Source organism: Aspergillus tubingensis (genome assembly GCF_013340325.1).
Source record: "Aspergillus tubingensis WU-2223L DNA, scaffold_9, whole genome shotgun sequence".
Taxonomy (NCBI): domain Eukaryota; kingdom Fungi; phylum Ascomycota; class Eurotiomycetes; order Eurotiales; family Aspergillaceae; genus Aspergillus; species Aspergillus tubingensis.
In genome coordinates this window covers 827,608-839,779 of record NW_023336283.1, presented here as the reverse complement: position 1 = coordinate 839,779, position 12,172 = coordinate 827,608, and the positions used below count along the sequence as shown (strand labels likewise).

Below are 12,172 nucleotides of genomic sequence, written 5' to 3'. Positions count from 1 at the left end.
GACTTTTTAAAATTACAGTAACAGTACATCAACACTTCCATAGTTTAATACCCATTAACCTATACATAGGCCCTTTCACGAACCTGCTATCATCAAATACTATAAGGATTTCAGTGCATCGAAATAATCTTATCCGAAAGTCTCCATATCTTTAGCTCATTATGTTTAATGCACAGAAGGTATGCTGGAAAAGACGCAGTCACTTAGGGACAAGGATTAAGCAGCGCACCGCTAGTAGGCCAGGTGATCATGAAGCCTCCCGAGCGAGATCTAATGAGGGGATAGACAGCTAAGAGCGAGTAAACAGTAGTCTCAAAATAAAGACACCAAAGTGACAGACACCCAATTGACAGACACCCTACTATAGCTGTTTGTAGCATGAGACTCTACAACAAAGCCAATCCATTCAGCAGCTGGTACAGCTGATGATATGAAATTGGTTACTGGGAATAATGCTACTATCAAGGAATAACATATATGTCATTATTTTCGTCATAGCCTACTAACTGTATAAAGATATATTGAATATATAGAATAAACTGCTTAATTGAAAAGGTCTGCTTCTTTATTCTGGAGCAAAAACTCGCTTATATTTATACCCAAATCGATAAATGTGTGGTGAGATGTTCCTATGATTAAAGCCATGAAAATATAGGAAAATGATATTAATTTCATAAAAATAAGCATAGAAATAAGCAGTAAAATGCTGCAATGATAATATAGTGAAAATGTAACGGGAATGGAGACGATAATAGAAAGAATTACTGTGTGTTGTATACCGATTATATATTAAGTTAACAGAGATCTATTTGAATCAGTAATAATCCTGTTAGAAGCAGGTAGTATCATATGGCAGTGGTGGATATCTCTTTTTCTATTTCTGAACCGGTTGAATTGGAAATCTCGGCCCTCTGACAGAACGATCTCTGCTAGTGCTGTATTGATAAATCCAATGGCTTTATCCCGGGAATCAAATCATAATGATAATTTATCACAGTCTGTTTAATTAATAACTGAATATCACACTTAGCTGGCGAGCTCTTGTTTATGGATTAATTCTCTCTGTATCATAAGATTCAGCAGGGGTAGTGGTACATATTAGTGACTTGGATGTGGCAGGATACAGTATCTATATTTTAACTATATTCTTGATATTACTCTCTCCAGTGCTGAAAACCCAATTCAGAGTTATGTGAAGTAAGATACTACAGGTATTATTTACTACTTTGAAGTTAGATACCATGCTATTCTCTGCTGTGAGGTAGTTGGCAATACATTAGATGCCTTGTATTATATTTTGTTGTCATTGCTGTATTAGTACTTGAAGAGCTTGAGGAGGATAGTACAGAACAAGAATATAGATAAATATAAATATGATAATAATGATCAGGATGAAAGTAAAGGAAAATAATTCCTTTATAACAGATGAATACTTCTGGAATAGTATAATAGATCAATATACTAGCCGTCAGGTGGCATGAGAAGGTTAAAACTATAAAATGGACTAACTAGGAAAATGAAGGACGCTGTGCGGCAGGTTTAAAAGAAAATACTTATTTCTAACTATATCTGGGATCCTCTGGCAGAAAATCAATAGCGCGTAGGACAGGAACTATGTGTGATATACCCAGCTTATGGTTCTATATTAAAAGTCGGTTAATTTATAAAATCCTTCATTGTCTTCCTCTGCTGACCTTAGATATTCATAAGATACTGATTTTATTTATCAGAGAAGAATAGTGTCGCGTACTCCAAAAAGACTATTTTACAGATCATGTATTATTCACTACTTGATTCGCTCTTTTGGACCTTATAGGATACTTCTGTAACCTGGAGGTATATCAACTGAATGACTAGATTAAGATTATTTAAGATTTGCGTCTATTACAGGGGATGTAGGGATTGGATGTACATGATTAAATATTATTCGAGCCATGGAGATATTCATATTTCTCTGTTATAATTATTTTGATGTCACGGAATGTGGTGCTTTCACTGACTGACTGAATAATAAATATTAATACAAGCTCCAGTCCTGTAATAGCACTTAGATCCAGCTGGATAAATTACGACATGGCTTCTTGGATCAGTCAAGTATAGAACTCAGAGATTCTACGATTATTTCTGCGACTTGTCTCATTGTCCTTAATCTTGATTAACCTGAGATTTAGATCAACGGGCTTCACTACTAATATTTTATTCATATATTCAATCTCACTATGGCGTCTTCTTCATGTGAATATAAGTAATTTTAACTAGCTCTTGATTTTATATCATCTTGTTTACCTTATCAGGGCCTGGTGAAATCTGATAGAAAACTGATTTCTACCCATTACAGACTTGACCAGCTGCGATAATCAAGCACTTCTTGCTGGTATTATACCAGCTGTTGTTTTTAGTTCCCTGACAAAAGTGGTGGGAAATTTGTAAACCAGATGGATCGAAAGTCAGTCAAAATATTGGCTGCCTGTGCTGCAATATTACTAAACACCAAAGCAGACGGGAAGCCGATTAACATAGGAAGAGTACAAATTCTGATTCATCCTCTAACAGTGTATTCTCATTTGAAAAGTCTGGATAATAAATAACAGCCCCAGAATACAGGGTCTCTGGGGGTGCTTTTGACTGGGTTATTATTATCTTAAGATAGTATAGTTATGGGCTCAAGCGGAAAGGAGATAAAAAGAGACTGAGTAGTCTAGAAGAAGATTAACAGGAAAGTACTGTAGCAGAACATATCATTTATCAATATCTCCATAGGCTGATCTGTTATTAAACAAAAAAGACTTTGTGATCCACTGTTGCTCCACCATATTCTTACTTCATTTACAACTTGACTATGAGGGATTTTCAGCCCTTGGTCTAATATTCTGGTCTAGTCAAGGTAGATGGCTGCTGGACAGTTCCGGTGCCATCTGCATGCGGGCAAAGACAATAGTTATACATGGAGTGGGATGAAATGGTGATTCCTTAGGGTCTAGAGTAATTTCTAACAGGATACAGGATCTAGATAGCTACACTAGCCTGTCTACCCATACTTCACGTGAACAGGGAAATGAGCATGGTTTTGAATGTGAGGATGGCTACATATTATCAAAGGATCATTGCCTGAGAAACTTGTTCCATGTACATAATAAGAAGCTGAATGGTTCTTGAAAACCATGCCAGCAGGATTTATAGTAGAAAAACTATTATATTAAAGATTAAAGGACCCAATTATTGAATCTGTTAATAGAGCGCAAAGACTAAAAAGCTTGTGTATCTACTATCTGCCCATAGACATATTTATGTTGTGATTGTAATGGTGTACTCATCTACTAGTGACCTACCCAGGTCCAGCATCTTCTCGTTGATCTTCTGTTCATGGAGAAGATTGCTGTTGACTTTTATCTTGTATACTATACTGGTGACTTTGACTTTCTTCACATCATCAGCTTTCCAATTAGAAGCCAAAATGACGGTTTGTAATCCCAGTACTAAAAGAAACTGTCAATGTTCACTTCTATTACTTTATTTAAGATTGCAGGAGATCTGTTATACTTAATTGGATAAAGCATTGGATTTGTGTTGTTGCTTTGCACGGAGAATAATAGAGTAGATTATTATAGTTCTTTCAGCTTGTCCTGGCTTAGAAAAAGTGTCTCAGCAATTTCTTTAGAAATGACCTATAATAGGGCTACTGAAATCTCAGCTAGCTCGGTGTCATGGCCAGCTCAGTATCAGATTATTTTATCAGAAATATGTTTGGAGATATCATAACATACTGATCTAGTAAATACATAGAAAGATACCCCAGTTTTGCACCCAATTATATAAACTACTAGGCAGGAATCAGGGCCTAGACAACTTTACTAGTAGGCTTGATGCAAACCAAGCACATTAAGGACCGTTAGCAATCTGTCATCCCTTGTCCTCCATTACTCACATGCTCCACTACTGACGGTCCCCATTGCCATGGTTTTCCATTCATGGTCAGAATGACAGGCAAGGCCTTGTCGGTGAGTCTTATATCGTGATCAGTACTCGGTGCCAAATATAGCGGTCTGAATTTGGCATCCGGCATGCCTGGCTAGCCCCTTACAGCCTACGTTTGTCCAGATAATCGATCAGCGATATAGCATATTGAAGTGTTATAAAGCCTATCTCACTTCCTGTTTCTAAAGGTGTTTGAGCTCTGCACAACTGAGTGCCTTGTATTGGCACTCAAACGATCGCCAGTCAGTCGAAGTCCACAACCACCTTACCAAAGTGGCTTCCCTTCTGAAAATAATCAAATGCCTCCTTAAGTTCATAGAACTTGAATGAACGACCATCAATCTGTGGCTTAACGTGGCTTATTTCAATGGCAGCATTCATATCCTCTTGAAGCTGTCGACTGCCAACCAAAATTCTTCGAACGGTCGCTAGCACGGAGCTATGAGAGGTGCCCGCCCCCCCTTCAGATCCTCCTCTTCGTCCAATGGTTGCGATACATCCATCATTAGCAACTGCTTGGGAAGATTGAGCCATAGTATTGGCAATCTCAACCACAAAATCAGCTCCTCTCTTTCGGTGCGATTGGCGTTTGGCCGTCTGGCCCCATTCGCTATCCTCGGCATAGTTTATTATCACGTCTGCGCCTAACTCTCGCAGCTTTGCACCCTTCTCCGCATTGCTAGTTGTCGAGATGACTTGTGCGCCCCCGAGCTTTGCGAACTGGAGAGCAAATATGCTAACACCGCCGCTGCCTTGCGTCAGAACCACATCACCCGGCTTCAGCTTTTTAGGACCACCATAAAGGGCATTCCACGCTGTCAGTGCAGCACACGGTAGAGTTGCGGCTTCAAGGTAAGACAAGGTGGATGGAATTTCCACGCAACCATGCTCATTGAAGACAGCGTACTCGCGAAATACCCCGTCATAGGTTCCGCCCAGCTGATTTTGAATGTCTGAATCCTTCACAGAACCATAGAGGTGTGTCAAATGAAAGATAGGTGAAACCCGTTGTCCAGTAGTAAATCTGGTCACCCTTGGGCCAACTTCCACAATTTCACCCGCAGCATCAGAGCTTTATCACTAGTCAGTATTCACATGATCAGAACCATAATTGTACGAAGACTGACTACTCACCCAGGAATTACTCCATCCTTAGTTTTGACATAATATTGTCCCTGCCGTTCAATGTTATTTCGTTGCTTCGATTCTCAATATACCCAACATATTGAAAGAATGATGCGTCTATCTCACATTTGCAATCATGATGTCTCTGAAATTGAGTGACGCTGCGTGGAACTTTACCAGAACCTCGTAATCACTTGGCTCGGGAATCGGAACATCTTGGAGCTGTAGGGAATCCGTCCCGCAAGTTCCGCTTAGCACCCACTGCTTCATTGTCGGTTGACCGTTAGACCGATTCATCATAGGGAAGAGCGCAAGTTAACAATTGAAGATTAAATTCAAATTTGATCTCATTCTATTAGCTTGGATATTGGTTCTTCTTGTAAAGTCAAAATAGCACATTGAGACACGCGCAAAACGAACTGCTTTATAGTCAACTGTTCGGGAGGGGATTTGTAATATGAATACCCCACCCTCATGGCGGGAAGGTTCCCTAATACAGTATCCCGACGGAGGCCTTATCTGGATTTGTAGCTTCCGTCTCTGAAGGCAACAACCTTATGTCACCATCAATTACATCGAGTCAGTTGCTATAGAACATGTTGGAACGTAATCTCAGTAGATCATTCAATAGCCATAGACATGCAATCCTGAAGACTTGTATTTTAACTGCTTCTCTGAGTTATCTAGATAGGAAGAATCAAACGTTTCCTACAACTTCAATATTGACCTAAAATGTTGTTCCAACAGGATATATGAACAATCACCCTATGTTATCAGGTATCAATATCTCTAGTTATTTTATAAGTGGCTAGAAGACTGCATTTGCGAGGTTGGAGGAGTGAAAATGATCGGCCCTATAGCGGCACTGTATTTACCCAAAGAATATGCTTGTGGCAGCTGGCAAAAGGATAGTTTGGGTGAATTTTGATGTTGCTACAATATTTAGCAGCATGGACTCTCGCGAGAAGGTATGTTGCGATTATGAAATCGAACTCCTCGAAACTTTTGAAAATCTTCTGGTTTGCATAACTTCCTTTAACTCGATCCTGATAATAGTAGCCGACAAAATGAAACGTCAGAATGATGACAAGTGACAGATCCTTTCGCCCAACCCAAAGTATTACTAAGTTATATGCCACTAGCACGAGCAAACCGAATTGGCACAATGTAATAATAAGGTGTAAAGGGAATTATGCAGACACAACGATCGTAAACATGATAGCAAATCATATCTTCTCCATGGGAATGCCTGAATGTCGGAGATGGCCTTCGGCGCTATCTTTTTTCGCACCTGCTTCACACACGCACCGCTGAAGGAACGCATGAAACCCTTAGTCGGAATTCTTTTCCTATACTGACCAAGCTTTCTTTATATATACCTTCATCTCAGCATTGAATTCTTTCATAGACTTAAATCAGACAAATACAACGCAAGATACAGCAACTTGACTCCTGACTCCGTGCGTAAGGTCACAATTAAATACAAACTTACCTTCGGTGATAATGTTTTGATCATGTATATGAGCTTACGCATAGTGCTAGAATTTTGCTGATCATCAGTATGCCCTTCTTGGAACAGTTGTTTGACATTATTGCTCTTCTCGCTGGGAAACAGCATGTGCATATGCCCACCATAATTGAACCCACTCGATCATGGCTTGGATTTCTCGAATGTTTGTGAGAGTATTGCTTGACTCGTCAATATCATTGTCCAATATGTTCAAACAAACAACTAATTGCTCCTTCTGCGACAGGCGTGGAGCACACGGACATCTATGGGATTATTCCGTCATCGGTAGACAAAAACGCGAATCTGAACCGAGAACTTCTGACAGTGACCAGTGAGACCTTGACAATTACCAAGGTGTAGCTCCTCAACTATACCATATTGGTTTCTTTTTCTACGTCGAAGTAATCGTGGACTTTTTTGTTACCGGATGACGTTCATAGGGTGACTTCGGCCCAGTGGTAGAGCGGATCCGCAAAAGACATCCAGGAGATAAAGGGAAGTCTGCTATGTGTGTCTCGGTGGAAGATATGAGAGAAAGGACGAAAATCACTTCGGCAAGATATTATATACATAGTATTCACTAATCCTAGTGGTTATGGAGTTCACCAAGAAGATCAACCTTGAAAAACCCTCGATGTTAGGGTTGCTGTCTTCATTATCCAGCCGTGCCATAAGCTTTGGCTCATCCGGGCGCCCCTTGTCAATGTATTCACGTATTTCGCCTGCAAAGTCAGCTTTCTCGGCGTAGCCGTGGCCAAGTGACACGAGAGATCCTTGTAGTGTGAACTGGTGAGGCTCTGCGTAACACGCTGAAATGGACATATCATACCATTCGAGACTCCGAAGTAACAGTTCATATCGATCGTTTCATCTTGCGTCCAAATGTTATCAAATATAAGGCCCTTGTAGTGGGGATACTTTTATTCTCCAGCCTTCCCCCTTAATACGATGGCCTAGAGACTCGAGCATTATGCTCAAGTATTGAAAGCTCGCTGTGTGGATACCATGAGTCTCCCGATGAGTATCCTCATGCCGACTAGTGCTTCAGCCCCACCGCTTATCTATCAGTGAGATCAAGTCTCCATGCAGGATGTATTCTCTTCTCAACCAGAACTAAGTACATACGACCATAGGGTGTGGAAAACAGGGCTTCCCGTCCGCTCAGCCGTACTTAAGCCACACGCCGGGAGGTTAGTAGTTGGGTGGGTGACCACCAGCGAATCCCTTCTGTTGTATGTAATTTTCTTTCAAAACCTTCTTTTTTGTCGGAATTGACACCTGTCTTCCTTCATCCTCTTCAGCCTGTTCACCTAAAGCTCAGCTGAACCGCCTGAACCTCAAAACTGCACTCCCAGTGACCCCACCCTCAACTCCTGCACTGCTGACTTGTCCTCTTTCAATAGCACTATACTTATGGCAAGAATATATGGACATAATAGTATAGACATCATCATAATTCATTTGCTTTCCAGGCTGTTGTCAACTAGCAGCACAACTAAGCACTATCAACTTGATTCAAGCTACTTCGTAGAAGCTTTTGGGTTAACGTTCTACCATGGAGCTAGAGAGCAGGCCCATTTACTGCATCAACTGTTCTGGCTGTGGTGCGATACATAATGGTGGCTTCGGCTGTTATGGCCTGATAAATGGGTTGCATAAACGTCTTTTGGTAGGTTTCATCATATCTTACGGGGTAGATTCGTAATTTTGTATGGTTCAAGCTTGTCTATCCTGATATCATGAAACTATATTAGCGGTGTGGTGTATTGCTTATCAACCCTTATGAGACTATAGGGGCGCAAAATGCAATTAGGAAAGACGAAGCTGCAGGAGAAGACAGCTACTTTGTCTTTACCTGCAAGTTCTTTCCTGCACGCTTTAGCCTCACCTTATTCCACCAAGTCAGCTCAATCTATCTCAATAACCTCACTTATCTCATTTTTCCTCCCCTTCTTGTTGTTTCAGGGCCGCAGCGTGCGCAGCGCGCATCTTCCAGTTGGGTTTTTGCTGATGTAATATTAGGACCTGTAAATTAACGTATTTCCAAAGCGAGCGGGCCACCTCTTCAAAAATTCTGCCCACAGGCCAAATACTAGAGCCTTTATCAACCAAGCAATTGCATTTCTATCTAAAAATTAATTACTAAGTGGTTTAGGACATCTAACTCTAGTATGTTCACGAATATGGCAATTAGAGCACTGTTTGGGGGGGGGGGGCTCGTACGCGTGGTCCAACTGCAGAAAGTGCAGGATCTATAGGAAGGGCATTTTGAGGTTCATCCACCTCATTCTCGCGTTGGGATTGCTCTAGGCCTTCCAGAATAGATAGCCCCTCTTCCATAGCTAGCTGTCTAGTAGAGCGCTTTCGTTTTTGCTCTTGCCATTCATTATTAGTATCATATTTACGTATTTCGTCTCGCGTAAGAACAAGCTCATTAAGCGTCAATTCATGACCTTTAATAATTTTGTCTAATTGCGCTTCTAGCAAAGGAAAAGGGTTTTCAGCGTATTCTTCAAGCAGACTTTTTACAGCAGATGTCTGCTTCTCTAACTGCCCAGTAATATAGTGTTTTCGGCGCTGAATTAATTAAATGACTGCTAGGTGGTATAGGGATCTTTAGTTGAATCTTTATTTAACTGAGTATTCTATTTGGATTGAATGGAACTATGCTCGCGCCTATAAAATTATTTCTAATAGTTTCTGGTTGAAAAGCGCTTTTGCGGGCAGCTAGAAATATCTTCAAAAAGTAAAATTATTAATGTTTTTGACTTCTAAATATCTTTTCTGTTCTACTAATGTTCCGTACACCTGTTTTAAAGGCGAAAAACAGCCAATATCCATAGGTTTAAGCTTTCGGGAAGAATAAGCAGACATGTAAATAGAAATTATGTCATTTTCATTACAGAGCTCATTAAATTAAAGTAGAAGATGGCTGCCATGGCTATCAAGAATTAGAAGATAATATTTTCCAGTTATACAACTAGAAGCGAGAGAAATAAAGATGTTTTTAAGCCAGCAAAGGCCTATTTTATTAATAGTCCATCTATTAGGACTAGCTTTAATCCTACTATCACGCGGGAGCTCTATATCTTTATACCAGTTCTCTATATAGATCTTTTCTTTGAAAATAATATATAGAGGAAGCATCCAGCCAGTGGAATTGATATATGTAATTAAAGTAATCTATTCTCAATTACCTGGCTGTATAACAAAGGCTTTACCATAGTAATCAGCTCTAGTAACTATTCAAGTAGTAGCTACTCAGTATATAGCAAAGCCAGTCTTGTCATAATTATGAGATCCTGAAAATCTATTTCCCTGCAGACTTAGATCAGGAAGCTTTCTCCTCTATTGAAACCTTCCTCTATTTTTCTAAAGCAGAAATAACAAGTAGAATTCGTTCCTATTTCTCAGCGAGACTGCTTGAATTTTGACGCGCTTTTGGAGGCATGGTGGATGGTTGAATTGAGTAGAGTAATAAAACGCGTCGATTTTTGAAGAGGTGGCCCGCTCGCTTTGGAAATACGTTACTGCATGTGGTTAGTTTGCTGTTTCTAGGTTGGCGCCCCAATACACGTCACATAACCTCTCCCCTCTTCCCTTGATACTTGTCAACGTCTTTTTCTTTATTTAGCACCGCCTTGTTGGCTCACTACACCATGCCTGTTATTCGATCGGTCACGCGTGCCAGTGAAATGAATGCTGAGAAGACCACACCGAAACGCGCTTCAAAGCAACAGAATGACTTGCAGGCTATCAACAACACTACCACGAAAACAAACGCCAAAGATCCATATCCAGCGGAAAGGCCTCCTCAGAGCCGCAGATTGCTAGAATGGATATCGCTCAAAGATTCACCCAATGGTGTCATCCCAAATAGCGACGAACTTTTTGCGACCCTTCAAGAGATACACAAACTCAACGAATGCATCGTTATCGCCCGAGGCCGTCCACGTGAACTAAGCGAGATTGAGTGGTTGATTATTGGTAAGCAGCATTAACCTTCCGATGTACGAAGAAGCTATAACGTATTCTAGATATCCAATAATTAACCAACTCCTAGAGTGGAGAAGCAGCAGAGACAGGGAAGAGTTTCTTACCTCGGAGCTTTGCCTCAGATTGAATGAAGCCCTTGCACATCGCTCATGGAGCCAAGAAATTGCCTGGCCGATCCGTGATACTGGGATGATCATACGCGCAAATCCGCTTTTCCCTTCTCAGAGACTTTATGAGATCCTGACAATCTATTTCCCTGTAGACTTAGATCAGGAAGCTATCTCCTCTATTGAAACCTTCCGAGGGCTACCATGCTGGCACCTTGATGATGAAGATCCAGCTGAGTATCCCTCGGCGGCGATCAAGTCCCAGAATTCTGCATGGATAGAGGGGACTTGTGAGTACCAGAGGCAAACTGCAAGGCGGTTGGCTTACTTCATCGAGTTTGCCGACGAGGAAGGAGAACGAATTTATAAAGAAAAGGTGAGGTATAATCCACGCGGAAGGCCATCTTGGGACGTCATGGGGAATTTCTTTGAGGAACTGAAAGATCTTGGGATGATCGGGTACCAATCGCGGCATGTTGAATTCGTGGAGGTTGTTCACTATGTACCGGAGAACTACGTACCAGAGCCTCCCCGTCCTATATCTCCTGAAGCGATGAAGCGTTTCGATTATTTGCCAGCCTACGACTCAGATGTATCATTATAGAAGGAAAGCAATGGCAGAGCAAGTTGAGGAGGGTCGCACCAATGGTCGTTCAAAAGTGCTACAGAACAACAGATGAACTTTTAAATAGACTCATTTTCAGTAAATTTACCAGCAGGGATTGCTTGGGCCCATCAAAGTCGCCCAGGAAAGGTATTGCAGAACACAAGGTAGTGCATGCCGAATCGCTGGGAGAGAAGCAGAGGGACATGAAGAAGATGCAAACAGATAATGAGGGCAGAGGTTACATTTCGACATGTGGAAAGATAGATTGAGAGCAGAATCGAACGGGCTTTGACATCTATCAACCTAACTTGGCTTCTATAACACCACATCTGGTACACCCCGGCATTTCTTGAACGAACTTCAATACCTACTTATGGCGCCTCCGCTAGCGCCTCCTCAAATCACCCTTTGTGCATTCACCACAGCAAACATTGCTTACTCTAGATCATCTTGCAAACCAGTCAATAGACAAGGGAGAAATGTCCGTCGGTTTGATCTTCGCATCAGTGGCTTATCAGTGCTGGTTTGATTGTTTGATCGCTTAGCGACAGTTGATGTGCTGGTGCTCTGAGCGCAGATCTGTCGTGACCAGTCACATTGATCAAGGTACATAGCAGTGGCAAACCAGGTATAGCTATCAGCATTCTTGACAGCTTTGGCTGTTGATTCCTCGGCAAGTTTAGCCACATTTGAAGGAAAGTAAGCCTTTTGCCCATTACTGCTGACCGTCTCATCGGTGATAACTTTAACCATTTCATGAGTATCAGTTATAGAGTTCCAAGTTTGCAACAAAAGCAGAAGGTTAACTCACCTCGTTTCGTGACCAAGTGTGCTAGCTCATGCATCAAAGTA

At 41.2% G+C, this 12,172-nt stretch overlaps 2 protein-coding genes and 1 non-coding gene across 3 annotated transcripts; 2 read left to right on the top strand and 1 right to left on the bottom strand.

The window, feature by feature from the left end:
* Window positions 1-4,218: 4,218 nt before the first annotated feature.
* AtWU_08362 (zinc-dependent alcohol dehydrogenase family protein) lies at window positions 4,219-5,370 on the bottom strand (the record flags this gene model as incomplete). Its single annotated transcript, XM_035503470.1, has 3 exons — window positions 4,219-5,047; window positions 5,110-5,150; window positions 5,227-5,370. 3 exons carry the CDS (start codon window positions 5,368-5,370, stop codon window positions 4,219-4,221), a joined length of 1,014 nt encoding a protein of 337 aa, XP_035359363.1.
* A 2,363-nt stretch (window positions 5,371-7,733) lies between these two features.
* On the top strand, window positions 7,734-7,849 carry AtWU_r48. Its single transcript, XR_004775230.1, has one exon. It is a non-coding gene; the product is annotated as a 5S ribosomal RNA (ribosomal RNA).
* Window positions 7,850-10,269: 2,420 nt separating this feature from the next.
* On the top strand, window positions 10,270-11,317 carry AtWU_08361 (uncharacterized protein; the record flags this gene model as incomplete). The annotated part of the gene is made up of 2 exons (XM_035503469.1): window positions 10,270-10,597; window positions 10,674-11,317. The coding sequence occupies 2 exons, from the start codon at window positions 10,270-10,272 to the stop codon at window positions 11,315-11,317; spliced, it is 972 nt and encodes a 323-aa protein (XP_035359362.1).
* Window positions 11,318-12,172: the final 855 nt, after the last annotated feature.